At 45.8% G+C, this 27,836-nt stretch overlaps 1 protein-coding gene across 4 annotated transcripts in view; it reads right to left on the minus strand.

Annotated features, from left to right (window-relative positions):
- The window catches only part of Pde6a (phosphodiesterase 6A), a 90,599-nt gene that overhangs the window by 26,822 nt on the left and 35,941 nt on the right, over nt 1-27,836 (minus strand). For all 4 annotated transcript variants that reach the window (XM_040741750.1, XM_040741749.1, XM_005074681.3 and 1 more), the window contains exons 2-13: nt 26,174-26,326; nt 25,354-25,443; nt 24,485-24,625; nt 21,128-21,202; nt 13,560-13,624; nt 8,961-9,027; nt 5,837-5,884; nt 5,251-5,400; nt 4,658-4,801; nt 1,957-2,022; nt 1,693-1,839; nt 486-593 (exon numbers count right to left, since the gene is read on the minus strand). In XM_040741750.1, the coding sequence (XP_040597684.1) occupies nt 486-593; nt 1,693-1,839; nt 1,957-2,022; nt 4,658-4,801; nt 5,251-5,400; nt 5,837-5,884; nt 8,961-9,027; nt 13,560-13,624; nt 21,128-21,202; nt 24,485-24,625; nt 25,354-25,443; nt 26,174-26,326 (1,254 nt within the window). The remainder of the gene's footprint in view (nt 1-485; nt 594-1,692; nt 1,840-1,956; nt 2,023-4,657; nt 4,802-5,250; nt 5,401-5,836; nt 5,885-8,960; nt 9,028-13,559; nt 13,625-21,127; nt 21,203-24,484; nt 24,626-25,353; nt 25,444-26,173; nt 26,327-27,836) is intronic.

Consider the following 27,836-nt stretch of genomic DNA (forward strand, 5'->3'; position numbering starts at 1 on the left):
ATCTGATTGGCATATATAATGGAAGAACATAACAATGTATGATATATATTTTTCAAATAAAATATTATAGATTATTCCTTTGACCATAAAAATAAATGGCATGTATGCTGTATGTGTATGAGTGCACTTATGTATTGTACAAAATTTGGTAAGATTTGTACACTCGTCTATTCTTGAAATTTGTTGTTCTTGTTTGTGCTTTGAGACAATCCTGCTAGGTGGTGCAGGCTGAGCTGCTCTGGCTTCCTGAGTGCTGTGATTATAGGCCTGAGCCACCATAAGGGCTTATTCAGGAACCTCTCTTTATGCTTGTATTACTTCTGCAATTCTTTTTTTTTTTCTCCAGTGCCAGGAATGGAACCTCCTAGGCAAGTACTCTATCATTAAACTACACTCCCATACAGAATGTTGCAATTCTTAAAAGTCAATAAATAAAAATGGCCATGCCATGATTGCCAAGTCCCCCACCCCAAAGCCCTCCATACCACCAGCAGGGAGAACATGGTCTGCCCCACATTGAAGCCATGCCGCCAATTGTGGTAGGTGATCCTCCGGTAGCCCTTGCTCAGTGAGTACATGAAGCGCACCAGGGCCTGTGAACACACATAAATCAGTGAGGAAGCATGTGCCTGCCCAGGTGTCCAGGACCTCCCTCGGGAGACCCTAGATCTTCCAACCTCATTGTTGACCCAGACAGTGGGAAGCAGCCACAGATGCAGAAGTATTAGGAAAGCAACCTGCTGCCCAACACTATGACAGCACGTGTTAGAGACAAGGTAACCATGAGCTAATGCATCCTTCTGTCTGACACTATGACAGCACGTGTTAGAGACAGGGTAACCAAGAGCTGCCTCCTTCACAGCTTGAGCTCCATCAGTAATTCCTAAATGTGTCTGGGATTCCACTGTCCTGGGAGAAAGGACTGTTTAATCCCCTGGTTCTCAAGCTGGAGTACACTTCTGAATCACGGGAGGTCCTGTTAGCCTATTAGTGTCAGATTCGTCAGAGCTGGTGGCATGCCTCTGGGTCTGGGTCTGTGGGGTATCTGGGTGTGTAAAGCACATGGGCAGCCCAACAGTGTCTTGGGCGGTACTGATATGGTATAGGGCGGTACTTTGAAAGCTACCACTTTAAGTCTAGGAGGTTTTGTGCACCCTTTCCTTCACACACACCCTCCTACAGTGCACCTCTGTAAGGAATCCTGCTGTGAAAGAGGACTTTTCCATGAACTTAACTAATGTCGCCCACAAGCATGAGAGCTTCAGGACCTCGGACCAGAAGAGCAGTGCGTTCTGTAACAGAGGACCATCCAGCCCCTAGGCCACATACTCTGAATGCCAAATGCAGGCTCCATAGACCAAGATGTTCTTTAAAGCCTGGAATAGGGGAGGGAGGGAGGGAAGGAGGGAGGGAGGGAGGGAAGGAGGGAGGGAGGGAAGGAAGGAGGGAGAGAGGGAAGGAGGGAGGGAGGGAGGGAGGGAGGGAGGGAGGGAGGGAGGGAGGGAGGGAGGGAGGGAAAAAGGGAAGGCCAGTGATCTGAGTGTAGTAGCTCCCACCTGGAGTCCCAGCACCCAGGAGGTTGAGGCAGGACCAACAGCCACAAGTTCAAGGCTGGGCTGGACTACATGATGAGCACTGAGCTAAAATAAAGGGGCTGCAGAGTGGGGGAGGACAAACGGCTCTGGGCCTCACCTCTTGCGGGATGTGGAACTTGTCCACCACTCTGAGTTCATAGTACATCTGTATGCCGCACTTCACCAGTTCAAGCTCCGTGAGGGGCAGGTCACTGAAGTGAAACTTGTTGATTTCATATTTCTCAGCATCTGGAAGCTCTCCTTGCTGGATTGGAGTGGGGTCCAGCGATTAAGGGACATGACATGCTCTCGGATCCCTCCCCCAGGTCTGAGGAGAGAAGCCCAGCAGGGTGAAGGGCTGCCCAAGGGTCAGGTGGCTCACCAGGATCTCAGCCAGCTCCTCCTCCTCGCATTCCCAGGGCTCCTTCCCATACACCTCTCTCGTTTTCTTCCATGCCCCAAAACAGCAGAGAAAATACAGTAAGTTACTGCCTCAAAAGCCCAAGGGGACCTCCACATCCCACGTTCGCCTTGCTCCAGCAGAAGCACCCTCTCAGAAGCTGCTATTCAGCAGTTGTTGACAAAGGAGTCCTGGGCTTCAGAGCCATGGAAACCTCCCTTCAAATTCAGGCTGTCACTTTCTAGCTGTGTTACTGAATGGCTTTGAATCTTGATTCTGTTATCTGCTAAATGGGAATAATAAAAGCCTATAGCTGATTGTTTGATTGTGCAGTCTTTTTTTTTTCCAATGTTGGAACCCAGGCCTTGCCCATACAAGGCCAAGCACTTTAGCACTGGGATAAACCCCAGGCTAGCTCAGGTTTGCTGACCTACAACATTCCATCCTCCAACCTCAGCTTCCTGAGTGTTGGGATTATGGGCATGCCCCACCATGCCTGATTCTTGTTTTTAAACAAAATATGGGAACTAGGCAGACATGGTGGAACACACCAGTAATCCCAGCACTCAGAGGCTGTGACAGATGGATCTTAGACATGAAGGCACTGTAAGCCATATAGAGAAGTCCAGGCTATATAGTAAAACCATCCCTGAACAAAGAAAAACACAAGCAATGTAGGACGTAAAGTATTGTCACAGTATAGTACTAACAAAATAATATTGCTATTTGTATTCTTATTGTTACTAATGACTGAGAATAATGAGGGTTTGGCCACAGTCTTGGTTCTTTCATTTGCTGTGTGACCTGAGACAAGATCCTTCCCTCTCTGGCCCTATTTTCCCTTGTGCCAAATCAAGGGGAACAGTTAATTGTTTCTGATTTCTTGATCCAAAGTGAAATCTATTAACTTCCAACTTATTCATTGAGGCTACATGTCCTTCTGGTCCATGTATCCAGCATTTGACTGACCTTATGGCCTGAGTAATAAAGTGTTTCATCTAAACTCAGTGTTTTCATCAATGAATTGATCATCAATGAATAAGAAATAATAAGATTTTCTTTGACATCTCCTAAGATTAAGAACGGGTCTTGGGCTGGGGATATAGGTCAGTGATGGAGGCCTTCTTTACTCAGCATGTATGAATCCCTGGGTTACTGTGTAACCTAGACATGGTTGTGCACACCTATAGTCTCAGGCAGAGACAAGAGGATCAGAAGGTCAAGGTTGTTCTTGAGTACAGAGCAAGTCTGAGGTCAGCCAGGGTTATGTGAGTCCTTTTTCTGAAGAAAGCAAAGCAAAAAACAAAACAAAACAAAACAAAAACCAGAATGCAATGCAACCCCAGCACAGGGAGGCAGAGGTACAAGGATTGGCTAGCCTGAACCACTTATGTCTCAAAAAACAAAAGAGGAAAGGTAAGAGAAGGGAAGGAAAGGGAAAGGAAGGGAAGGAAATGGAAGGGAAGGGGAGGGAAGGGAAGAGGAGAAGGGAAGGGAAGGGAAGAGAAGAAGAGGGAGAGGAGACCTCGGAGAACATTGGTTTAGTATGTTTCAGTGTGTGATGTATATTACCAGCTGGGTATCATATCCCAAACCATTTGACTAACTCAGTTTGTAGGCCCTTGGTTTATTTAACACCAACCTCTCCAGGAACAATGGACCACCCATCCTCTCATATCCATTTCCCCGTTCACGACAACACGCCTGACACCTGAGAGCATCTACACTGTCCTGGTGGGGTGCCCGCCACCTTCTGTACCATCCACAAGAAAAGTAGATCTCTTTCCTGATGAAGGTTAAGTGAGAACTCTTCTCATACTAGGTTATTTGAGGCCAAGTTCTCTCCCTCTTTGGGGCTTCAATTTCTTCATGCCTGCACTGTGTATGAGATCCTTCCCTGCTCCCCACAGTGTTAACGCATGTGAAGGCTTAAACATATTCATAAATGGGAATTTTCTGTGTGGACTGTATTTTGTTTTGAGACAGAATTTTACGAAGCTCAGGCTAGCTTCAAACTCAATATGCAACCAAAAGATGACTTCGAATTCTTGACCCTCCATCTCTTAGGGGCCGTGATTACAGGTGTGCTCTACCATGCTTAGTTTGTACAACACTCAGGATCAAACCCCGGGCTTCGTGACTCTAGGCAAGCTCTCCACCACTGAGCCTCATCTCCATCCCTAAATTACAAAGTTGTATAATTATGGGAAGGCTTCCTACTCTCTCTGAACTGCTGCTCTTCTCGCCAAACTCTATCCCATGTGTGGGACTTTTAAGTGAATGACCGCATAGAAGGGAGGCTCTGAGAAACAGCTCTGAGAGTTTGCCCAATAAAAGCATCCTGCAAGTGTAAGGGCCGACATTGGTTGCCCCATCTCTAGTGCCCAGTCTGTCTTGAGCCCAGGGGAAGATGGGGTTTATAATGCCATCAAACCAGGGTCAGACCCCAAGACGGAAGTGCCCCTGCAAAGGACACTGCTCCTCTGGCAGTCTTTAATGGCTACTCTCTGATGCTCATCTACCCATCTGCTCATCTTTGAGGCCTGTTGCATCTTTGTGCTACGTGGGAGAGACAGAGCTGAACCCACTTATGCCAGACTGTGGGCTTCACACCTGGCCTGAGGCTGGCACATCTCCATGGCATACTCTACCAGAGTGGAAACAAGTGAAGGCCGCTACACACCAGGATCTTCTGGATTTCCTCGTTGTCACACTTCACGTGGTATTTTACGATGTCCTGGAAGATATCCTTCCTGTTTTCAAGTTTGTTCATGGACTCGTAGGTGTCAGGGTTCAAGACTGACCAGCCCAGGAACTGCGTCAAAGACTGCAAGGGAAGAAGCAATTAGAGGTGGCGGCAGCCTGGTTCCCGGTGCTGACTGAGGCAAGACTGTTGAGACCTCTGTTTTCCCAGCTATAAAGTGGGTTTGCAAAGCTGCGTGGGGCAGGCAGGCTGTGATAAAATAATGGATGTAAATGCATTTTAAACAATTTATTTAACAAATAATGTTACAACGGGAAATGTGTGGAGCAAGCCGGAAGTACGTGGAAGCTCTGTGCTTTCTCATCTGCTCTCCTGTAAACCTAAAACTGCTACTAAGAGTGAAGCCAGGCAGAGAGGAAGGGGCATGGAGAAGAAAGTGACTCTCAGGGTTCCTCAGGACTCCCATCCCCCCTGGTGGTCAGGCAGCAAACTAGGGTCCCACCACACAGCTCTGGAGGCCAAGCCTGAAGACTGTGAACACCACCAGGCAAGGGTCACCCAGTATCCCACACCTCCATGAGGGTCTCGTCCATGTCGTCAAAGGGCTTCCCATCTTTGCGGTTGTAAAACGTGGCCACACCAACGATCTCTTCCTTCTTGTTGACGATTGGCATGGAAAGCACGTTTTTAATCATCCATCCAGACTCATCCAGAGGCTCTTTCTATAAGAGAACGGTGGGGCTGCAGGCTCCGCCACTTCCATGCTGCACAGGTAGCTGGGATAGACTAGGGGCTGTGGCTGGACCTGGATGGCCTGGCTCAGTTTTGAGAGAACTGAGATCTTGTGTGGGTTTAGCTGCCCACAAACACTGTGGACTCCCTATGCCAGGAACTATCTCTTTCCTGGGATGGTAGATGTCAGGATCAGAAACATCCCAGACAGAGAATAGCCTAAGCGCAGGTCCTAAGGTCAGAAAGTTTGCAAGGTCAGAAAAGATGTACTTGTCCTGAAATTGAAAGGGATGTTGGAATTTATCCAATTAACATCTTCTCCCCCTTCCCAAGAAAGCAGGTAGGTCCTAGTGTATTCTAATGCTCTTTCCAGAGAAAAAAAGGAAAAAAATCCCATGGCTAAGAGAACAAATAAAAATGGCTTACCTGGAATGCAAAATAGTCCTCTGCAGGTGCATTCATTATATTGCAGATCTGCAAGATGGGAGGGGAGCAATCGAACTGGTCAGAGCAAGAGCCTACAAATCCTAGTTACTATCCAGAATATGTCTGTGTTCTCATCAGGTAGACAGATTCAAAATGGCTTAGTGTTACCAGACAGAAAAGGAAACCAGGCAGAGTTTACTTCTCTTACATTCTCAAGGAAGTTCTAGGCTTTAGAAGCAAAGTGTACAGCTATCTTTACTAATAACTGCATAGTATCCTATTCTATGTTCTTTTGTTTAGTATTTGGGTGTTCAGATGCATGTGGGTGCATGTGCACACATGTGTGCATGCTGTTTTCTTTTGAGGATTCAAGCTTGTTACGCAGCCCTGGCTGGCCCAGAAGTTGGATCCAACCTTCCTCTGCCTCCTAAGGTCTGAGGTTACCAGCATGTTCCACAAAGCTACTCAAAACATCTCTGGCTCAGTTACATTTGAGTTCTGTCTGTTTGTTTGACAGGAAGGAATTCTTCACTTGGACTGTAAAAAGTAGATTAAGAAACAAAAAGTGTTTTGACTCTAATTCTATATTGTTAGATTTCTCTCTTGAATACTAAATCAATCTGATCCCTCTGGAGCACTGATAATGCGGCACTGTGTGCTGCTTTGTAGTGTGTACACTGAACAAAGACATCTGGTTGAGTGCTGAAATCTACCTGAGGAAGGATGCTTCTTTCAGTTCTCAAAATGTCCTCACATGGGCCATGACTGCCCATTGCAGAGGTAGGCTGCCTGTCTCAGAGGGAGAGTTGTCTCTGCTCCTTTCTAAGTACTGCCCATGCATTGTGGCATCCTTGCAGCCTCTGCAAGGACCATGTCCATCAGAGGCCCTTACTCCCTCCACATTGTTGCTCTCTCTCAGGGCTGCTTCCCCTCAACCCAGGGCATGCTCCAATCTCTCTTACAATCCTTCTAAGCTTCCTTCAGCTGACACAATCACCATAGCAACCACTCAGGCAAGCATTCTCCTCCTTTCTCTTACATCCTCTACCTGCTCATTAACCACCATTTCTCAGTTGCCTTCTTGCTGGCTTCCACCTCCATTTTGCTACCAAGTCTGCTTTTCCTGGGTCTGCCTGGTGGGACTCCTGCTTCTTTCTTACCAGATCCCTGTGCTACATGCATGTGGTCCCACCTACTGCTTCCTTGGTTACCATGGCACTGCCTCTCCTTCATCTCCAAACATTGCTGACCTCTCCTGTTTGATCTCCCCAGAATCCTCTTTCTCCACCTGCTTCGGAATCCCTGGCATCTCCCAGTATTGCACCAGACACACTCTCCCTCGGAGCCTCAATCTGTACCCGTGCTTTTCAGTGCTGTCTGACCCTGAGACTCTCCGCCTCTGTGTCAGCACTCCTCTCTCCATGGTATCAGAATTGTCTCTTCATCCACCTGCTGGACATGCTCCTGGGAGATGTCTTTACTCCTTGACTGAAAGTGACTTGTCATTGGATACCCCGGCTCAACAGCAACAATGCCCAGCCTGCCTGGAAGCTTGAGACTCACTCTGATGTGTGGCTCCTGTCCTCTGGCTTAGTCACTAAGTCCTGCCAGCTTTGCCTTCTCAGCGTGAGGCCTAACCCTGTATCCCCTTCTCTGCATCTCATTCTGTTGAAGTTGTGTTAAATGAGCACATTTAACTGGGTCCTGGGTCATCGTCAGTACCTAGTGACTGTCTGTCTGCTTTCATCGAGATTGGTTTTTGTTTATTTGTTTGAGAGTTTCCTTTAGCTCAGGCTGGACTCAAACTCGCTTAGTGGCCAAGGGTGAACTTGAACTTCTGATCCCCTTGCCTCCACCTCTTAGGTGCTAGGATTTCAGGAGTGGGCCACCACGACAGGTTTAATGAAGTGCAGAGAGAGCTTCAAGCATGCCAGGCAGGCACTCTATACCTGAGCCACACCCCCTGACCCCTCCTTTGAGATTCTTGTCACCTTTTACTTGAACTGTACTCTTCTCGGTCTGTCTCCAGTCACCTGTGAATTAAAGTCCCAGCCCTTCTGTGTGGTATCCTAGGCCCACTAGATCTGGCTCCATCCTCCCTCTCAAGCCACCTTGAAATGTCCTCTTGTCTCAGACCTAATTAACACCCTTGAAACTCTAAGCACATACAGCAGGTTGCTCCCAACCTCCCCACCAGGTCTACATGTCATAGAGTCTGGGTGCTGAGGGCCCCCAAAGGCTCATGGGTGAAAAGCTTAGTCACCAACGAGACCCTGATGTAAAGCAGTAGAAACTGCTAAGAGGTGTGTGGGCCTATTAGGTGCCCTTCCACGTATTGGAGCATTCCCTTGAATATTGGAACCTACGCCTCCTTTCCCTGTCTCCTTGTGTTTTTCTGACCACCTGTTTACCATGGTGGACTGCTTTGCCATAGACCAAAACAGGACAGAGTTAACGTTAGCTAGTGATGATGGTGTTGATGGTGTCCCACACATGACCCTGCTCTGGCACCACACACCATCACTCCACCCTTGACCCCGAGTGGGTGGGACATTCTTCTGGTCTACACATGGGATTTCCCCTATAAGCCTTTGGTTTGATAGCTTGGTCCCAGCTGGTGGCACTGTTTTGGGAGGTGGGGCCTAGCTAGAGAAGATAGGTCACTGGGCGTATGATTTTGAAAGTTACATAAGGTCCCTGACCAGGTATTTTGTCATTCAGGCATGGCAGGGGGAAATACACTGGTGCTCTGATGTGTGTGTGGGTAGGAGGGGAAGGCTGGGAATGGCAATTAAGTCTGGTGTAAGAGCTCGTTTCTTGGTATCTGGAGATCCTGGTAGATCGGCGAGTCATGACATTGGCCCTGACATATTTGCTCAAGTTTTTATTGTCAGTGACATTGTATACCTTTCTGTGTAAGAATGATTTCTCGGTATTTGCTAATTTCCCCATATGTCAAATATCTGCTCTTTTCTGTGGGTTGGCTGTTGAGGAAACTAGAAAAACAAGAAACTCTGGCTTGAAACAGTAACTCGAACTCTCATATTCCTCATTGACTTGACCAAAATCTTTTTGCTGTCCTACTGAATCAAACTCTTCCCCACTTCCAAGCTGTATCACTTACCAGACCGTTTTGGGCCACATAAGTGGGGAGACCACTCACTAGAGCCCAGTGATCTGCAGGTGGGTTCCTGTAAAGGCCAAAGACAAACCAAGAGTGACTTTCACGTCAGGGGCTACGCATCTCCCACTTCCCACTGTCACATCCCCCACTGCCTCAGTTGCAAAGGCTGGTCAGCCATCTACTGCACATCTAGCAATGGACAAGAGAGTCAGGAATAGAACATTTTCACGATTGTCCATGAGGCTCAACTATCAAAACATTCGTTCCACTGATTGTTTCTGACTGTGGAGCAAAAGCCCTGTCATCCTTCCCCGTGAAGAGGAGAGGCGGTGAGTTCCTGCCATGGACTAAGCACAAAGCTAACACTTCAACCCTTACTTCTAGGAGAAGCAACACTACAGCTCCTGGGCTTACAGTTACTTTCTGCATAACAGTGCTTCAGTCAACAGTGGGACACACATATGTCAGTGGTTCCATAAGACGTATAACCCAGCAATAGCAGAGTCTCTTTACTGTGTATTGGTACAATGACAAAGCCACCTGGCAATGTCCTTCTCAAAATGTGTCCCCTTCCTTGAGGAGACCCATGACGTTTTACTTTTGCCTGGTTATTGTAGGAAAAAAAATATGCAGCCATTAAAAAAAAACGAGAAACTATCATCTTTGCTCATTAGAAAGTGAACATTGGGCTGGAAGGACAGCTCGAAGGGTGAGAGTGCTTGAGCATAATCATGAAGTTCAGATCCCCATGTAAGAGGCTGAGTGTGGTTGCACATACCTGTTGCCCTAGCACTGGTGGGAGGGGGCAGTTAGAGACAGGAGGGTGGCTGAGGCTTACTATCCAGCCTAGCTTGAGGTTCAAGAGAGACAGCCTCAAGAGAATCAGACAGTGTGATGTCCTCCTCTGGCCTCAGAATGTACACTCAAGTGCATGTACACACACACACACACACACACACACACACACACACCTGAAAGTGAACATTTCAGAAATCCCACACCAGTCAAGAACAGCAGTGTCAGCACTTTGGAAGCCCCAGCCCCTCTTAACCCCTACCTTCTCCCTAACCCTGAAGAACCATCATTGAATATAATTATGTTGCTTTTCTGCAGTGTTTTCCCACCTGGCTCTGTTCCCCTGTACACTCTAACCTGACTGACCTGTATTTCAACTTCATTTGGAAGGAATTGTTCAATGCTTGTTGCTTTGTTTGGCTTCTTTTTCATGTTGCTCCGTTTCCTTCTGAGCACACACAATAGAACAATTTATCCATTCACATGTTGCTGGCCACCGCTTAGCTCCTTTTCCAATTTCAGATTAGGTGAAACAGCACCACTAATTTAACTGTGTATATCGTAGTGTATGTTTCCAAAATATTGAATGGTAAGATGTATATATTTTTAATTTATAAAGCAATTGTATCAATTTTACACCCCATCAATGGCATGCTACAGTTTCCTTTGTTCTATGTCCATGCCAATACCTAGTGTGTTCAGACTTTTGTATTATAGCCTTTCTGGTAGGGCCTGAAAATGCCATCACTCATCACTGTGGCCTTTCTTATATCCATGTGTTTGTTGTATGGGTTGCCTTTATTGACTTCCTATTCAAGTCTTCCTCTTACTTTTTTGACTGCTCCTTTTGCATGGACTTAGATTTCTTTGTAGACTTGATACAAGGCAGTTATCTGCATTATAAATATCTCATTTCACACCACGGCCCTTTTTTTTAAAACACTTTATAATAAACCAGTGTCCTAGGTAGACTCAGCAATTTCCACCTCCTTACATTTTTTACTTAGTATAAGTGATGCATGGCCCTCTTCAACAATGAATCATGGCTGGCCTGTGTGATCAGTAGAATATGGTGGAGATGAATGTGTTATATTTTAAGACATTTTAAATTTATGTGCATGTGTGTTTGTCTATTTAAGTATATGCACAAGTGTCCACAGAAGTAGGTCTCTTTTTATCCAGGCAGGCAATCTTTGTCATCTAACTGGAATTTATCTTCCCTGTGGCAAGATCTTGCAAGGGTCAAAATGGTGGCTGTTTTATCATCTTTAGGTCATGCCTGATGGCCATCCTTGAAAGATGGTACCAACCATACACCCCAGTTGGCAGTGGATGAGTAGCAAGGCGGTTACTCATATCATAAGTCTCAAGGTCGTACTACTACAGTGTAGCCCAGCCTATCCTGGCTGAGTCAAAGTTTGTATTAGAAACAGAGGCTGGTTTTTTGTTGTTGTTGTTGTTTGTTTATTTGTTTGTTTTCAGAATGGATTTACAGTTTTAATGTAAGTACTGGGAAAATAAGAATAAGTTTACATTAGACCAGAAGGCTTTAAAAAAAAAAACCAAAACAGATGACACTGGAAAGGGTTTAGGTGGAAGGAGCAAGGTGACTGTTATCTGAGCCTGGTGAGGCGTGCTGAGTTAATAGAGGGGAAGGGGCTGGAGAGACGCCCGGTGGGTAAAGCACTGGCTAGTAGTGACCCACTTGTAACTGCAGCAGCCGGTGAAGACTGGATCCCCAGAGCAAATGATAAACTCTGGGTTCAAATGAGAGACCAAGAAGACGCTCAGCATCAACCTAGAGCCTCTACATATGGCACATGTACGTACACTCACATCATGTGAACACGTGTGCACACATATGCATACACCGAGGAAAGCTGTGGCCTGTGCTAGTGTAAAAGACACACAGTGAGTGTGAAGCTGGAAGCGGGGAGAAGCTAGGAGTGGTGGTCCATGCCTGTCATCCCAGCACTTGGGAGATCGAGGCAGAAGAATCAGGAGCTGAAGGGCCACTTCTGCTATATAGCAAGTTCCAGGTCAGCCTGGACTACATGTGGCCCTGTTTTTAAAAAGGAGAGAGAGGTGGGGGAGAAAGAAACAAAGGAAAATGTAAAAGGAGAAGAAAGGAGGCGAGAGAGCAGCATGTTTGAAGAATGCACATTTGAAAAAAACTAAAGAGGAGCCTGGAAGTGGTGGCGCATGCCTTTAATCCCAGCACTTGGGAGGCGGAGGCAAGTGCATCTCCGTGAGTTTGAGGCCAGCCTGGTCTACAAAGCTACACAGAGAAACTCTGTCTTGAAAAAATCCAAAAGAAAAGAAGGAAGGAAGGAAGGAAGGAAGGAAGGAAGGAAGGAAGGAAGGAAGGGAAAGGAAGAAAGGAAAGGAAGGAAGAAAGGAAGGAAGGAAGGAACAGAGGGAAAAACTAAAGAGGGAAAAAAATTTGTGCTCAGGAAAATTCAGACCCAGGCATGGGTTACACAGGAGGATTGTGAGTTGGAGGCCAGCCTGGGAGAGTGAGAATTTATTTAAAATAAAGAAGAGAAAAAGAGGGAGAGAGAGAATGGGGAGGGAGAAAAGGGATGTGGCAAAGAACCCTCACTTCACTTTTTTTGAATGTGTATGGGTGTTTCGTCCGCATGTATGGCTGTACACCATGTGAGTGTCTGGAGCCCTTTGAAACTGTGTAGTTACAAATGCACCATGTGGGTCCTGTAAACTGAATCCAGGTCCTCTGGAAGAGCAGCCCCTGCTCTTAACCACTGAGCCATCTCGCCATCCCCAGAACCAGTATGTATACAAGCAGGAATGCACTGGAATAGAGAACCCAGCAAGAGGGGAATGTGAGACGCTTTCTCATCCTTGACTAGCAAAGACAGACCTGAGAACTGCTTCTCTGAGTGACAGAGGAGTATTTTAGAATTTGACCTGCTGACCAAGTCTGAGTCGGCATTTCCAGTTATCTCCACTGTTTAGGGATTAGGGCAACACATACTAAATCCCTTCAGCTTTCTGGCTTTCCAGGGAGGGGACAGCAGCTAAAAGTGTGGCCCTCTCACCTATTGCAGACTAAGGAGCCTTCGAGTCAGGCAGCGATAGTGGCACAGGTTTTAATCCCAGCACTTGGGAGGCCAGCCTGGTCTACAAAGTTACACAGAGAAACCCTGTCTCAAAAAAAAAAAAAAAAAAAAAAGGAGCCTTCAATAAGGGAGAAAGTGAACCTGTCTCTCAGAAGAGTTTTGGGAGTGGCTCTTGGTACAAGGAGGGGTTCTGGGAGACAAGTTTTCTTGAACATTCTTCTGACCAAAACAGCTTATCCCAAAAGGAGTTGTGACTCCTCTTCTCCTAAAATTGTCTTCTGTAGGCACCCTTAGCAGCCTTCCTTCCCTGTCCTTCTGTAGATACAGTGTTCCTCGAGGCCTGCATCACTCTCTTTCCCAGCTTCTTGCTTGGACCACAGAAGAGGCTCCACAGAAGTGGCTGGAAGCCCCAGTTTGAGACCATCATCTTTTTCTTAAGTGGGGGAGGCGGTGCTGAGGCTGATTGTTAACACAGGCTCCTACTGGAGGGAGTTGGACTCCTCCTGATACAGAACCCAGCATGCTTGTCTTTGATCAAGCTCTTCCCCTTGGGAGACCGGGTTCCATCACCTTGTAAGTCTCTACTGTTTCTCTCCACTCCCCTGCTCTCTCTGCCCCCAATCAAGGACATGGATGTTCAGGGTTTGATAAGAGTTTTAGGAGTCACAGATTTAAGGTGTTGGAAATATGCCTGAAGCTTTTCACGTCTGGAGATGAAACTTACGGGATTACTTTGATGTCTTCTTTGCCATGCAGGATGTAGTCAATGACCTTGTAAAAGTTAATTTCCTGGCAAAAGAGGAAAATTACACACTGATGGCAGATCTTCAACAGAGGTGCCCCATGAAACTAGTCTGATTCTTTCTTCTCTATTCCTTAAAACAAACAAACAACAACAGCAAACCAGGGAAAAGAGCACACAAAATTTACCTATGCCTAAGACGAGGTACCCATACCCTATCCTTCACTGTTATCTGCTCCTGCTTTTCAGGGGCAACAAACTTGCTCCCAGCTCCCCCCTAAGATCAGCTCTGCTGCCTTCCAGCACTCACTGTTCTTGGCTGACCTTCAAAGAGGGTCATAGGAGGTCATAGACCTTCACAGAACCAGCTGGCAGGTGGCTCCATTCCTCTCGCTCTCTATGGAAAATTCTATTATCTTATCAGGTCCTCTGTATGCCTAAGAGGGATGGGCAGCTTAGCAACCATCTCATAGATGAGAACTGAGACGCAGGAGAAGTAGAGTGAGACAATTCAATGAGTCAGCAGGGGCCTTGATTTCTAGCCTAGGGACCCTTTAGCTATATGATTTAGGGATAGAAGCATAAAATGGCTCTGCAGTATCTCTATCTCTGTTGCCTGGGGTGCAGCCACTCAGGCAATGACCACTTGGCTGTTGCCAACCCGCAGACTAGTTGTTACTGAAACAGACACTTAGCTGCACTTACTAAGAAGCATCGATGCCACACTTGTGTCTCTCCCTCAGCTATTAGTGTGATAGATGAAATGCAAGAGGCTGGATGACTTGTTTGGGTTGTGTATGTGTGTGTGGGTGTGTGTGTGTGTGTGCACAGGTTTGTGCTGGCATGTGTGTGAAGTTTTGTGGGTATGGGAAGGCAAGAAGAATATTTTCAGTGTCTTCCTCCACCACCTTCCACCTTACATGCCTTTGAGGCATGGCAGCCCTACCATTAAACCCAAAAGATTCTCATTCTTTCTGCCTGCCTCCCGGTCATGGCTGCATAGGAAGTAATAGGAAGTAACCACTGAGCCATCTCTCCAGCCCCTTGGGAGGTTTTGTTGTTGTTGTTGTTGTTGGTGGTGGTGGTGGTGGTGGTGTGTGTGTGTGTGTGTGTGTGTGTGTGTGTGCAGGCAGGCAGGCGTGTGTGTGCAGACTCCTGTGCACCCATCCATCACAGCAAAGGAGTGGAGATCAGAGGACAGCTTGTAGGATTTGATGTTTTTTTCTTCCCATGATGCAGGACCCAGGGATCAAACTCAGGTCATCAATCTTCGTGACGTGTGCCATTGCCTGCTGAGCCATCTTACCAGCTCTGCTGGTTAGGTTTCATGTAGCCCTTTCTAGACAGCCTCAAACTTGACATGAAGCCAATGTACCTTAAGCTTCTTGCCTTGACCTCCCAAATGCTAGAATTACAGGCACGCAGCACTACCTGCCTCAGGAGTCTGGATCTTGACTCTGACTCCCAAAGCTACAGAAGGATGTCACTCTCCACCAGTCAAAGAAATGGAGCTACAGAGAACTCTGCCAGGCTCACCCTATAAACTTCATTCTTGTCTCAATATCTGCTACAGCAACAAAAATCTTACTGATACACCATCCTATCTGTGACTTTAATCTTATTAATACCCCACTCTACCTATGATTTAAGTCTTATTGCTACCCTATCCTACCTATGATTTTCAGTTGTGGGTAGAGAGTTAGCAGGATGGCTCTAGGACCAAAATGCTCATATTCTCTGACTCAGCATTTCCATGTATGGCAACACATCCTACAGACTTGTTCTCAAGGATGCCTGTCACATCCACAAACTTCAGCCACTTTACCTCAAAAGGCCTTGCAACAACTCCAAACCTACTCTGTGAGCAAGTTACGGCAGAAGCATAGATCAACATGCCTATGTCCTTCTGTGGCGTCAGATTTTACTGAATAACAACAAGTTCACAACTATGTCAGTTTCAGTGGCTTAAATTCACCAATTACTATTGATTTCACTTGGCATTTGTGGCTTTTGGCAGTCCTGTGTTTTTTCAATCCAATCTTAAATACAAATATTAACTCTCAGATTATGTATTACACTTTGTGAATGTGTGTGTGTGTGTGTGTAAAGCATGTTATAGTAGAGTTGAGAGCTCAGTACTTATTGATCCGTGACTCATGCACAGGTGGTCTCATGAACAGGATGGTCTGATGAAGGGGACTGGGGAATGCTGCTGTACCCAGCATTAGGTGCCCCTTATTTTTCTATGATCCAAGTACAGAGTTGTATCATTCACTCATTCATTCATTCATTGATCTTATGTGTTCAGTGGGCTCACAGGTCTGGTTTTTTCGGATACCATTTTGTTTTGATTTTGGCTTTTTGAGACAGACTTTCACTGTGTAGAGTTGGATAGCCTGGAACTCACTATGTAGACCAGGTTGGTCCTCTGCCTCTGCCTTTGCCTCCAGAGTGTTGGGCTCAAAGATATGTGTGGCCTGGGCTCTGATACAGTTTTGATGATATATCCACATGTTCCTTATTTAGTATGATGCATTCAGAGGGAGTCATACTTTCTTTGTATAAATGAGTTATCAGCCTGCCTTGTGGTTGGCACTGGACAGATGGTGGCTGTTTACTTGCATAAATGACAGACCAAATCATTCTTAATCAGCACTTTCACTCGAAGTGGAACCTAGTGCTGTTTTATAAGAAGGAATCACTCAGGGCAAGGCACAGTCTGAAGGTACTATTTTCTACAGCACGGAAGAACTTTGAGCAGGCCACACCTGATTACAACTGTCACTGGGAAAGTGATTAAACAAATACAGCACACATCTCCATGCGCCGTGGGTTACAGCCCCACAAACCCATTGTAAGTTGAAATACTGTAAAACACTGGGCATAGTGGCTCATGTCAGTAATCCTAACACTTTCGGAGGCTGAGGCAAGACTGTGAGTTCCAGGCCCACCTGAGCTATATTAAGAGACTCTGGGCCAGGTAACTGTAGTGGTCACACCTGTAATCCCAACAGTCAGGAAACAGAGACAGGAGGGTCACTACAAGTTAGAGGCCAGCATGGGCTACATAGTAAGTTCTGGGCTAGCCTGAGTTACAGAGTAAGACCTTGTCTTAAAAAAAAAAAGACACAGTGGAGTATTATTCATCTGTAAAAAAGAATGACATCATGAAATTTGTAGGCAAATACATGGAACTAGAGAAAAAATCATCCTGAGTGACAAACAGGTATGTACTCACTCATAAGCGGATAAATTGAATGTAAAGCAAAGGGTAACCGGGCTACAATCCACAACCCCAGAGAAGCTAGGTAAAAAGGGGGACCTAAGAGGGACACACATGGAGGACCGCGGGAAGAGAAAATAGTTAAGACCTCCTGGGTAAACTACGAGGGAGTAGAAGGGAGAGGGCGATGGGAACATGAGTGATTGAGAAGGCTGGGTTGGGGGTGGGACAGAGTGGGAGAGCAGTGAAAGAGATGACTTGAGAGAGGGAGCCATTATGACATTAGGGAGACAAATACCCAAGAATCCACAGAATGACCCCAGCTAAGACTCACAGCAATAGTGGAGAGGATGCTAAACGGGCCTTCCCCTTTAATCAGATTAGTGCCTGCCTTAATTGTCACCACAGAGCCTACATCCAGTCACTGATGGAAGCAGATGCAGTGACCCACAGCCATGCACTGGGCTGAGCTCCTGGAGTTCAGTTGAAGAGAGGGGGGGAGGGGTCATATGAACAAGGAGGGTCAAGACCGTGATGGGGAAAACCACAGAGACACCTGACCTGAGCCAGTGGGAGCTCACAGACTATGGACTGGCAGCTGGGGAGCCTGCATGGGACTGAACTAGACCCTCTGAATGTGGGTGACAGTTATGTGACTTGATCTGTTGTTGGTGGGAGGGAGCTTAGCAATGGGACCAGGACCTATTCGAGATGCATGAACTGGCTTTTTGGAGCCCATTCCCTTTGGTGGGATGCCTTGCTCAGCCTTAATGCAGGGGGAGGGGCTTGGTCCTGCTTCAGCTAGGTATGCCAGACTTTGTTGACTCCCCAAGGAAGGCCTTACCCCCTCTGAGGAGTGGATGGGAGGATGGGAAGGGGAGAAAGTGGGGGATAGGAGGGGGGAGAGAGGGGGAACTGGGGTTGGTATGTAAAATGCAAACCATTTTGGATAAATAAAAAGACAAGAGAAGAAAAGCAGCTCAGGCATCCCAGCTGAGCAACACTGACTATTGTCGAGCCTAGGAGGTGAGCATGTGGCCACTGCGGCTGCCAGCTCAGCTGACAGTATAGTGCCGTGGGACACTTCTGAAAAGTTCCTATCATGTCTACTAGGTTTGGTGAGTGTGTCGGTTTTTTTTTTCTCCTGAAGCCTCCTGGAGAATCAGTTTGCTTTCAGAAAAAAAAAGCAGCAAAATGGAATCAGTGTGTTAGGCAAAATAGGGCTTTTTCTACACACTGCAGCTGCTGTGTGGCCCTGAAGGCCACATTCATGTCTGAATTCACAGGTTCTGGAAAACCAAACCAGAGCCATCAAGGGTACCTTTGTTACTTTCTGCTGAACAGCAGGCACCGTGACACAGGGTCTTTGAAAGCGCCACCAGTACAGTGGCAGCCAAATATTGGTGCCTTGGAATATGGCAGTTTGAAGACAAACAGTGTGTTTTGCTTTTTTTCCATGGGGCCTAATTAGCCTGTACAACTTTTTCATACTTTAAACACACACATGCCATTTTACTTTCTAAAGGAGATGAAATAAAATATAGTTGGCTGTTAGAGGGCTTTGGACCTAGGGTTGAAGGAAGGGTGGGTAAAGTTAAACACTGTAATTTTAAAGTGCGTTTGAATTTGGCCAATAAAGCATGAGTCATATTAGGAGGCAAAGGGACCCATGAGATGGCATGTTTGTGATGACAGCCATCAGAGAAGAGCATCCTGGCTTTAAATTTGTACAAACGATTTGGCCTTTCCAGATCTTAATCTCCTCAACCACCCAATGGGAAAATAAAAGTAACTGGTTTATAGTTAAAAGGAATAAATGACAGCCAGGCCTGCTGGTGCAAGTCTGTAATTCCAGCTACTTGGAAGTTCTGGAGCAACAGCACCTCCTAAGATAAATGTGTGAGTTGAAGGCCAGCTTATGCAATCTGTCTCAAAAATAAAGGCAATTTTTAAAAATGCAAAAAAGGCCAAGGAAGTGGTAAAGCACTAGGTTCAAACCACATGCCCACAAGAACACAACAGTTCTGGTACAGTGCCTGGCAGACTATGAGGTGCAACCGGCCAGCTCTGGTTTTCTACTAGAGTGCCTACTGCACGTCACAGTGGGAGACCAGCACTGGTGATCTAAGTCCTATGGACAGGCTGGCCTACTCCCGCATGGCAGGATGGGAAGGGGGATTCTGGAAACGTCCCAAGCCCACAAGATTAGCTGGTACCAGGACTCGGGTGTCTTCCCATTGTACCCACATTCATTAAAGAAAAACCTTTGAGCTGGGTATAGTGTCCCATATCTTTAATCATAGCACTCAGGAGGCAGAGACAAACAGATCTCTGCAAGCTCAAGGTCAGCCTGGTCCTCACAGAGAGTTCCAGGACACTCACAGTTACATAAAGAGACACTGTCTCAAAAAAGTAGTTTCATTACTACTTACTTAAGAATTGTGTGTGTGTGTGTGTGTGTGTGTGTGTGTGTGTGTGTGTGTGTGTGTACACGTAGGGAACACCAGAGGACGACTTGGTGGAAGTATATTCTCTCTTCCACTGAATGAGATCAAACTCTAACCATCAGGGTGTGGCCGCAGACATCTTTTCCCACTAAGCTAACTCACAAGCCCCACACCTACCTTCTTTACATGGTCAAGCCCGGCCAATCCTGTGACTGTGTCTGGGCCCAAATCACATCTGTGTGTGTTTCCTCTAGGATTGGCTTTGGTGGTGAACTCAAGGACAATATCCAATGGATGGTCTTTGTGAAATAAGATTCATGTCTGTTTCGTTCCCTGGAGATTTTTCTCCTCCTGTGCCTTAGAGATGAACACATCTCAACATATCCCGAGTTCTATTTCCAAGCCTTCAGTGTATCTTTGACTCCAAAACAGTACTTGCCTGAGTGCTGGATGGTCTGACCCAAGTGCTTTCTATTCATTTCTTCTCTGGAATGAATTTCAAGCTGAAGAGACTTCAGCACATATTCTCTACTATGGGGTATATCAACCAATTTTTAACACTTCATACCTTGGTCCAGTTAAAATGGGACCAACCACATTCACTTTGTCCCCATAAATAAATACTCATCAATCATGTTCTCTCTCTCTCTCTCTCTCTCTCTCTCTCTCTCTCTCTCTCTCTCTCTCTCTCTCCTTTCCTCCCTCCCCCACTCTCTCTCACTAGGGATTGAGCCTAGGACCTCACACAAGCTAGGTAAACAGTCTACCATTGAGCTATACCTCCAGCCCTCATTTTATTTATATTTTAAAATGGAATTCTATGTTGCCCAGATATCCTGTAAGCTTACTGTGTAGCCCAGATAGCCTTGAAACTTACTATCCCTCTTGCCTCAGCCTTTTATGTAGATACTTAAGATTATAGATCTAAGTCACTAGGCTTAGCTTGCACTGCCATTTTTTTATGTTTGGTGTAGTCCAGGCTGGCCTAGAATTCACTATGTAACCCAGGATGGACTTGATCTTGCAGTGATCCTCCAGTCTCTGCCTCCACTTTGCTGGCATTATAGGAATGAATACCTGGTTTTTGTTGCTGTTTGTTTCCCATTCATTTCTTAAGATTTATTTATTTTATTTGTTGTACACAAATAAAAAACAGGTGTTTTGCCTGTGTGAAAATATTGGCTCCCCTGGAACTGAATTTACAGACAATTGTGAACTACCATACAGGTACTGGGAATTGAACCCAGGTCTCCCAGTGCTGGGGATTGAATCTGGGTCTTCTGGAAGAGCAGTCAGTGTTCTTAACCACTGAGCTATCTCTCCAGCCCCAGTCTTCAATCTTTTAAAAAAAAAAAACTGAGGATCCCTTACAAAAAATTTGACTATCAATTTAAACAAGTTCAGTTTTTTTTGTTTTTTGCTTTTGTTGTTTGTTGTTGTTGTTGTTTTGGGTTTTTTTTTGTAAGTACAAGCAAACAAGAACTTAAATGCAGGCAGCTAATAAGTGTATCAAGTAGTTGGAACTGGACTCTGGCTACCAGTTTGAACATTCTGGATTAGACCTGAAGTCTCTTTCTAGTTCCAAACTGGTTCTTACTTCCTGCTGGGAAGATACCTGAGCCAGCAGTGTGACATCTCTGAACTCATTCTTGTCTGCAGAATTGTTTATCGATTCCTGCCCCACCTGTCCCTCCGGATCCCTTCGAAACTCCAGCAACATATTAAACATTTGCATGTGACAGGGTCGGAAAGTTGTGAAGACTTATCATAACACAAGAGAGACAGCCTAATATAGTGAAGATAAATACAAACAACAAATAAATATCCTTCAGCTGACACTGCCAACCCTTGCATATGGAAAAGATCACAAAGAAACTTACCCTTCCATCTGGAGTCCTGGGACCAGAGTAGGCTGGAGCCTCACCCATCAGAACTGGCCACACATCAAAAAATTCCTATGAGTAAAAAATTAATAATTACACATTTTTAAAGAGAAGTCCAGCCTACCACTAAAGTTTGAAGGCAGAAAGATCACTGAAACCTGAGCTTGGCTGGAAGGGCAAAATCAGAGAATAATCATATTTGTTAAACATTGATAAACAGGATCTGTTTAATCAACCAAAATATAAAATATGGGTGTTGAGTTTGGGTGTCCCCAGTGTTGTAGGACACTAGCTAGGGAAATAAGGTCTTGGGGCTGAGGAAATGACTCAATAGGTAAAAGTGCTTGCCCTGCAAGTGTGAGGATGTTCGAATCCTTTGATCTCAGGTAAAGTAGGGCACAGTAGCACATGTCTGTAATGTTGATACTCTTGGAGCAAAATGGGAGGTGGAGGCAGGGGGATTCCCAGAAGCTCTCCAGCCTGTCTCATGCAATAGCAAACAGTAAGAGACCTTATCTCAGTCAATCTGGATGGAGAGGACTGACACCCAAACATGTCCTCTGCCTCCACACATGATAGCATGTGCACACCCACACCCACGGAAACATACACAAAACATACACAAACCACACACACACACACACACACACACACACACACACACACACGAATTCTTTTTTAAAAAGTAGGATCTCTATGGAAAACAATCCAAGCATCTGGAGGAGACATAGCAGAGCAACAAGGCCACAGCTGAATAATTGTGTTGCAGCTGTGTCTGTGCCAATCGGAAAGGCGTCATGACAACAGCAGTGGTGAAAAACACGAGGTCTCAAAATACATCACAAAATGCCACTGCCAACTCCAGAAATGCTGCTTTTAACTGCTAAAGTGTTGTGAAAAAGAAATCCGAAAGATCTTAAAAGCTATTAAACGCAATAAGCAGATCTTGCACCTGAGCCTGACTTAGTAGTGGAGCTCCTGCACTCTGACTCACGTCCCTCCTCTGTAACAAACAAAGGCTGGGCTGGAGCTCAGAAGTAAAGCACTTCATTAGCATGTGCAGGGCCCTAGACTCCACCCCCAGCTCTAAGAGACACGTTTTTTATCACAAATTAAATTCTAGTCAGTCACAGACAGTCAACTGATCAGATCACACCTAAATCAGACAAATGCATGACTGTAGCCAATTATGCTGTTCGTGTACTTTATTCCATTCTCCCTGGAAGAGTTCACAGCCCACGTAGAGCACCACTCTTGATGGCTTCCTGGTTGGGTGATGAGTCATCTCTTACTGAACTTATTTTATCTTAAGCTTTTCTTTTTACCATGGACCAAGACACAAGAGGAAGACAGATAAAAGAGGGCTGGGGATGGAGGTCAGTTGGTAGACAGCTGGCCTAGAGGCCTAAAACCCTGGCTTTGAACCCCAGCGCTGAATATAGTGTAGATGCACTTGCCTGGAATCCCAGCATTTAGGGGGTAGAGAGGGAAGATTAGGAGTTCAAGATTATCCTTGGCTACACGGCAAATTCAAGATTAGCCTAGGATTCAAGAGACTTTGTCTCAAGAAAAGAAGGAAGAGGGAAAAAAGAAAGAACTAGAAAGAAGACTTCTTGCAGGAGGAGAAACCCCTAGGGCTGCCCAGGCTTCCTCCCGTGGCTTCTCTGCTGGTGTTCTTTGCCTGTGGAGATGCAAAGGTTGTGTCAGGTCAAAGTCTCTGCCACAGAGAAGGCCTTCCTGGTCCAGAGCTCCCTCTGATCACTGAGCTGTTAACACTTGGAGACAAATAGTGACCTGTTAGCCCTGCATTGCTGTGTGTAGATGCCACCCTCTCTGCCTTGTTCCTTTTAGCATACTTGTCCTGATGGCTTGTTTATGCTAATGTCACCCAGACGCCAAACAGAAGGGAGTTCACATGAAGCTCAGACTCTGCACCCACGGCCTTTTGTCCAGATGGACTCTTGTTTCTAGATTTCTGACAGTAGAAAGAAATCCTCGTCTGGGTGAGAATGTGAACTGGGCATCTACCAGAGACCCAAGTCTCGTTCACCACTTGTTTATGATACATACAGCACAGTTCAGGGCCTTGAAAGGGGGTTCTCAACCTATGGGTCACGACCACCTTCCCAGACCTCCTATCTCCAAAAGCATTTACATTGCGGTTCATAGAAGTGGCAAAATTAGAGTTATGAAGTAGCAAAGAAACAGTTTTATAGTTGGGGGTCACCAGAACAAGAGGAACTGTATTGAAGAGTTGCAGCATTAGGATGGTTGAGAACCACTGTCTAAGAAGAACTTCATGTTTCACGTAGAAGATAAGCAGGAACTTAGTTTCTGCCAGGCATGGCAGGTAGAGAGAAAAAATACTCAATTTGAAGTCCCTAAGTATGAAAGGGTAGAAAATATAGGGAGAAAGTATAAGAAATGTAAGACACAGTGAAGAATTCTAACATAAAATGCCAAGCCTAGAGATCTTTTCACAAGTGAGCATCAAGATATTGTCCACACATACTGAACTTAAGGCAGTATGACATTGTAGTATAATAGAGAAATAAACCAATGCAACAGAACAGAGATTCCAGAAACCAACCCAAGGGAAGATGGCTTTTCCATGAGATAGTGAGAAAAGGTGAACTTTTCGATAGAGCAGTGGGGAAGGGTGAGACTTTTCCAGATGAGATAATTGGCTGATTGGGTGTCCACATGGAATAGTTATATTTATCTTGTATCATAGTATACATTAAAAAATGGTATACTGTAGAGCTACATGTAAAACCCATAAAAATAAAACTTGCATGACTGGCATAAGTAGATACCTTTCTGATCTTGGAATCTAGAAAAAGACTTCTTAAACAGGACACAAAAGTCACTAGCCATAAGAAAAACTGATTCCTTAGACTACACTATGACTCCAGTTTATACTCATGGAAGTATGCTTTTAAGAGAAAGAAAGCACCAAGTTGGTGAGGATGTCCGTGAGACAGCAGAGGAAACCTGCAAAGGACTCTCCCAAGGACAGCAGGAGGGCACCAGGGTGAAAGCACTTGTCACAAGAACCTGATGACCCAGTTCAGTCCCCAGAACCCTGGGTGGAAGGACAGAACTGATTTCCAAAAGTTGTCCTCTGACCTCTGCACCCATGCTCTTACATCAGTTCCGGGGGCAAACTCAGGTCCTCACAGTTTTGAGGCAAGCATGTGACTGACCAAACAGTCTCCCTACTGCTTATGTAAAACCTTTTTCATAGCCATCCAGTTTAACCCAGGCTGTGTCCTGTGCTGGTTGAATTCTTGACTAGACTGCATTTAATCACCATGTGTCTCTTGGAAAGGCCTGTTCCCGAAGTTTCCTTACCTTCTGCTTGGTCATGTCTAAGAGGCCTACGGAGTATCTGTCACAGTTGAGGAAAGCACGGACTGTATACAGGGCTTTGTGGAACTGTCTCTCTATATCCGTGAGCTCTTCAAAGACCTTGCTTCCAGACCACAGCAATATCTGAAGACAGTTGAAAAAAATAATCAGAAGTTTCTTAGATAGAAAATAACAACTCCACAAAGTTTTCTAGTTTATTCGATTTAACGCTCATGATAACCTAGAGAAACAGGCTCATTCACCCTATTTGATAGGTGGAAAAACTGAGGCATTGGGTCCAACTCTTTCCATTTTCTTATTTATTAATAAAATATATTAAGCACAGGGTTTAAGGATGCAGGTCAAATACCACAGGTCTTGAGTTCAATCCCTATCAATGAAAAACCATACAATAAAATAATAAGAAGTTGAGTGTAAGTACCCTAATATGTTATCTTACTTATTTTGATAACACCCTTTTGAGAATGGTATATATAATTATCTCCGTGTTTTGCTTTGTTTTGCTTTGACAGGGTCTTATGTAGACCAGTCTGGCCTCGAATTAGTTAAGTCACAGAGGCTGACCTTGAACTTCTGATCCTCTCGCCTCCACCTCCTGATTGCTAGGATGGCAAGCATGCACCACCATGCCCATCCTACATATCCTCATTATCAGAGAGGCTTCTCGCTTATGGTCTGGCAGCTTGTTAGTGAGCAAGCATAGCCACTCCGGGATACAGCTTTATCAGTATTCATCGCCTCCTAGTACAGGGCACTCACACCAGACACAGCTCAGTAGCTCCTGGTACCTTCCCACCAGCTGCCCTGGCTGCATTAATGCTTCATTAGCTGAGCATGCTCAGGCCACTCACCTGGCCACGCCGAGTCTCACAGTTGTGCAGGTAACTCAGGTGGAATACCTTCATGATCAGATTCACAAAGTTGAGGTACTTGAGAAGAATCTACAAATTCGAACAGCATATGAGACCAAGAAATGCTTCCCCTGGCTACTTCTGCCACAAGCAAATATCTGACCATCATTAGAACTTGTGCAGAGGCAATTTGCACAGATGAGCCATGAATGGAAACTCACCATGCTTGTTGATTTATTAATGAGATTGCAGTAATAGAAATAGCTAGTATTTATTGAACTTGGTGTCTCTGTGGTAAGCCACTAATGTATGTTACCTGGTCATTATAAGTTGCTATGAGTTAGATACTGTGAAATCACCCCCCTTTACAAATTAAAAAACAAAACAAAACAGGTTCAGAGAAGGTAAGTGATTTGTCCAAATAAAACAAGAAGATTTTGGAAGATCCAGAACAAACACCTCTCATTCCTAACTCTAAATACAATGTCTGGGCAGTCAGAGAGTAGCAGGTATACCGTGCCCCCCCCTTTAGTTTTTGAGTCAGGGTCTACCTGATCCATAGCACACGAAGCCCTAGAACTCATTATACACCCCAGTCTATGCAAGTATAAGTATGGTGTGTACCACCAAACTGGAAACAATACTCCTGCCACAGCTTCTCAATACTGGAATTACAGGCTTGGGCTACCATACTTGGCTTGTCCTCCTGTTTTTTATATGAGGGACTAAAGCCAAGCCAAATGCCAATGGTTGGGGAATTCCGTGAGCAGTAGGCGTGGGCTTAGCATGGTGTCCTCAGCAGTATCTCAAGCAGTCTTACCTCTTCATCTCTCTTGGTGAAGTGGGGCCCGTCTATTTTATTCACAGCCATGATTATGGCTACCACGTCCTTCCCGTTCATGATGGGGGAAGCCAGGATGCTCTTGGTCTGATACTCTGTGAGTTCGTCCACAAAGTCACAGAAATGTTCATCCTGAAAGAAGGCAGAGACAAGCACAGGGAGGCAAGTGAATACAAGGATGGGAGACCATCTCAGAGCACCTGCTGACAGCTGGATGAAGGTGTTCATGAGGTGTTCACCGTGTACACTCCCAACATCCATCACAAGAAGAAGGCCTGAGGGGCAGCCCACAGAGGGCCGTGGAGGACAAACACTTCAAGCTAGTGATGCCCAGGGTAGAAACTTAAATGGGAACTGTGAGGGAGTTAGGGGCATGACCATGATGACTGCCAGTGGGCACTAAACATGGCACCCCATCTCATGCTTTCATCTTCATCCTCTCAACTGCCTAAGAGAGGGACCAATAGCCGGTCTCACAGAAAGGGGATCCCCAAGTCAAGGTCAACACGGCTTGGGAGTATGCAGACCCTGTCCTCAGCTCTGCTCTGCTCACCTCAGCACCCTCGAAGCTACACGGGGTCCCCACACCAACCAAAACGCTTTGTGATTCTCAGGCCCCACCCTGTCTTTTTCTTTTATTTATTTGGACACACAGTCTCACTGCATAGTCCATGCCAACCTTGAACTCTCAATCCCCCGGCTTCAGCCTCCCACCAGTGCTGGAATCATAGGCATATATTTTCACCGTTCATAACAAGCCAGTTACAGACTACATGGCCATTACAGTGGCCATTCCTATCCTACAAACCTGTATGAAAGTTCCGCTACGTGTCACGTCTGTATCTCAGTGAGGAACCACTAACCGTAACTTTGACTGCCATCTTGATTGGGTTGAGAAGTTCCTAGGAGACTAATGAAGCAAACGTCTGGGCGTGCGTGCGTGCGTGCGTGCGTGCGTGCGTGCGTGCGTGTGTGTGTGTGTGTGTGTGTGTGTGTGACCTTCCAGAGAGGATCACTAAAGTGGGGAGATCAGCCCTGCATGTGGGTGACACCATCCCATAGGCTGGTGGACCAGCTGGAGTTAGCAGAGGAGTGGAGAAAGCTGCCATATGACCTGCCCTGCTCCTTTACACCTTCCCCATGATGGGCTTCTAGCTCCAAACCATGAGCCAAAGCAATCTTCCTTTCCTTTAAATAAAAACATTGTTTGTTATTATTATAGGAGAGGCATGATGTTTATAGTGAGAGACACGTGCCAGTGTGGCAATCCGAGGAGAGCTTTGGGGAGTAGTCTCTCTTTCCACCTTCACTTGGCTTCTGGGGATCAAACTCATGTTGCCACTGGACCATCCAGACGGCCTCCTTCTGTTGCTTCTGTTAGGTATTTGGTCACAGTAGCACAGAAGAAGTTAATACAGGCCCTAAGGGCTTAGCTGAAAACTGTAGAATGCAGAGGTTCACACACCCTGACTCCCAACCCCAAAGGCAGCCTGGCAGGTCTTTGGAGGCTTTGATGCAGGCTACAAGGCCAGGAAGAGGAGACAGAGGCTGGATTGTCTAGAGCCGGGAGAATCCACTTCTCCGTCGCCAGCACCGCGGTAAATTTCCTAACTGCCATGTCCCACGGGACATGAGCCAATGC

Source organism: Mesocricetus auratus, unplaced genomic scaffold (assembly GCF_017639785.1).
Source record: "Mesocricetus auratus isolate SY011 unplaced genomic scaffold, BCM_Maur_2.0 Super-Scaffold_6730, whole genome shotgun sequence".
NCBI lineage: Eukaryota > Metazoa > Chordata > Mammalia > Rodentia > Cricetidae > Mesocricetus > Mesocricetus auratus.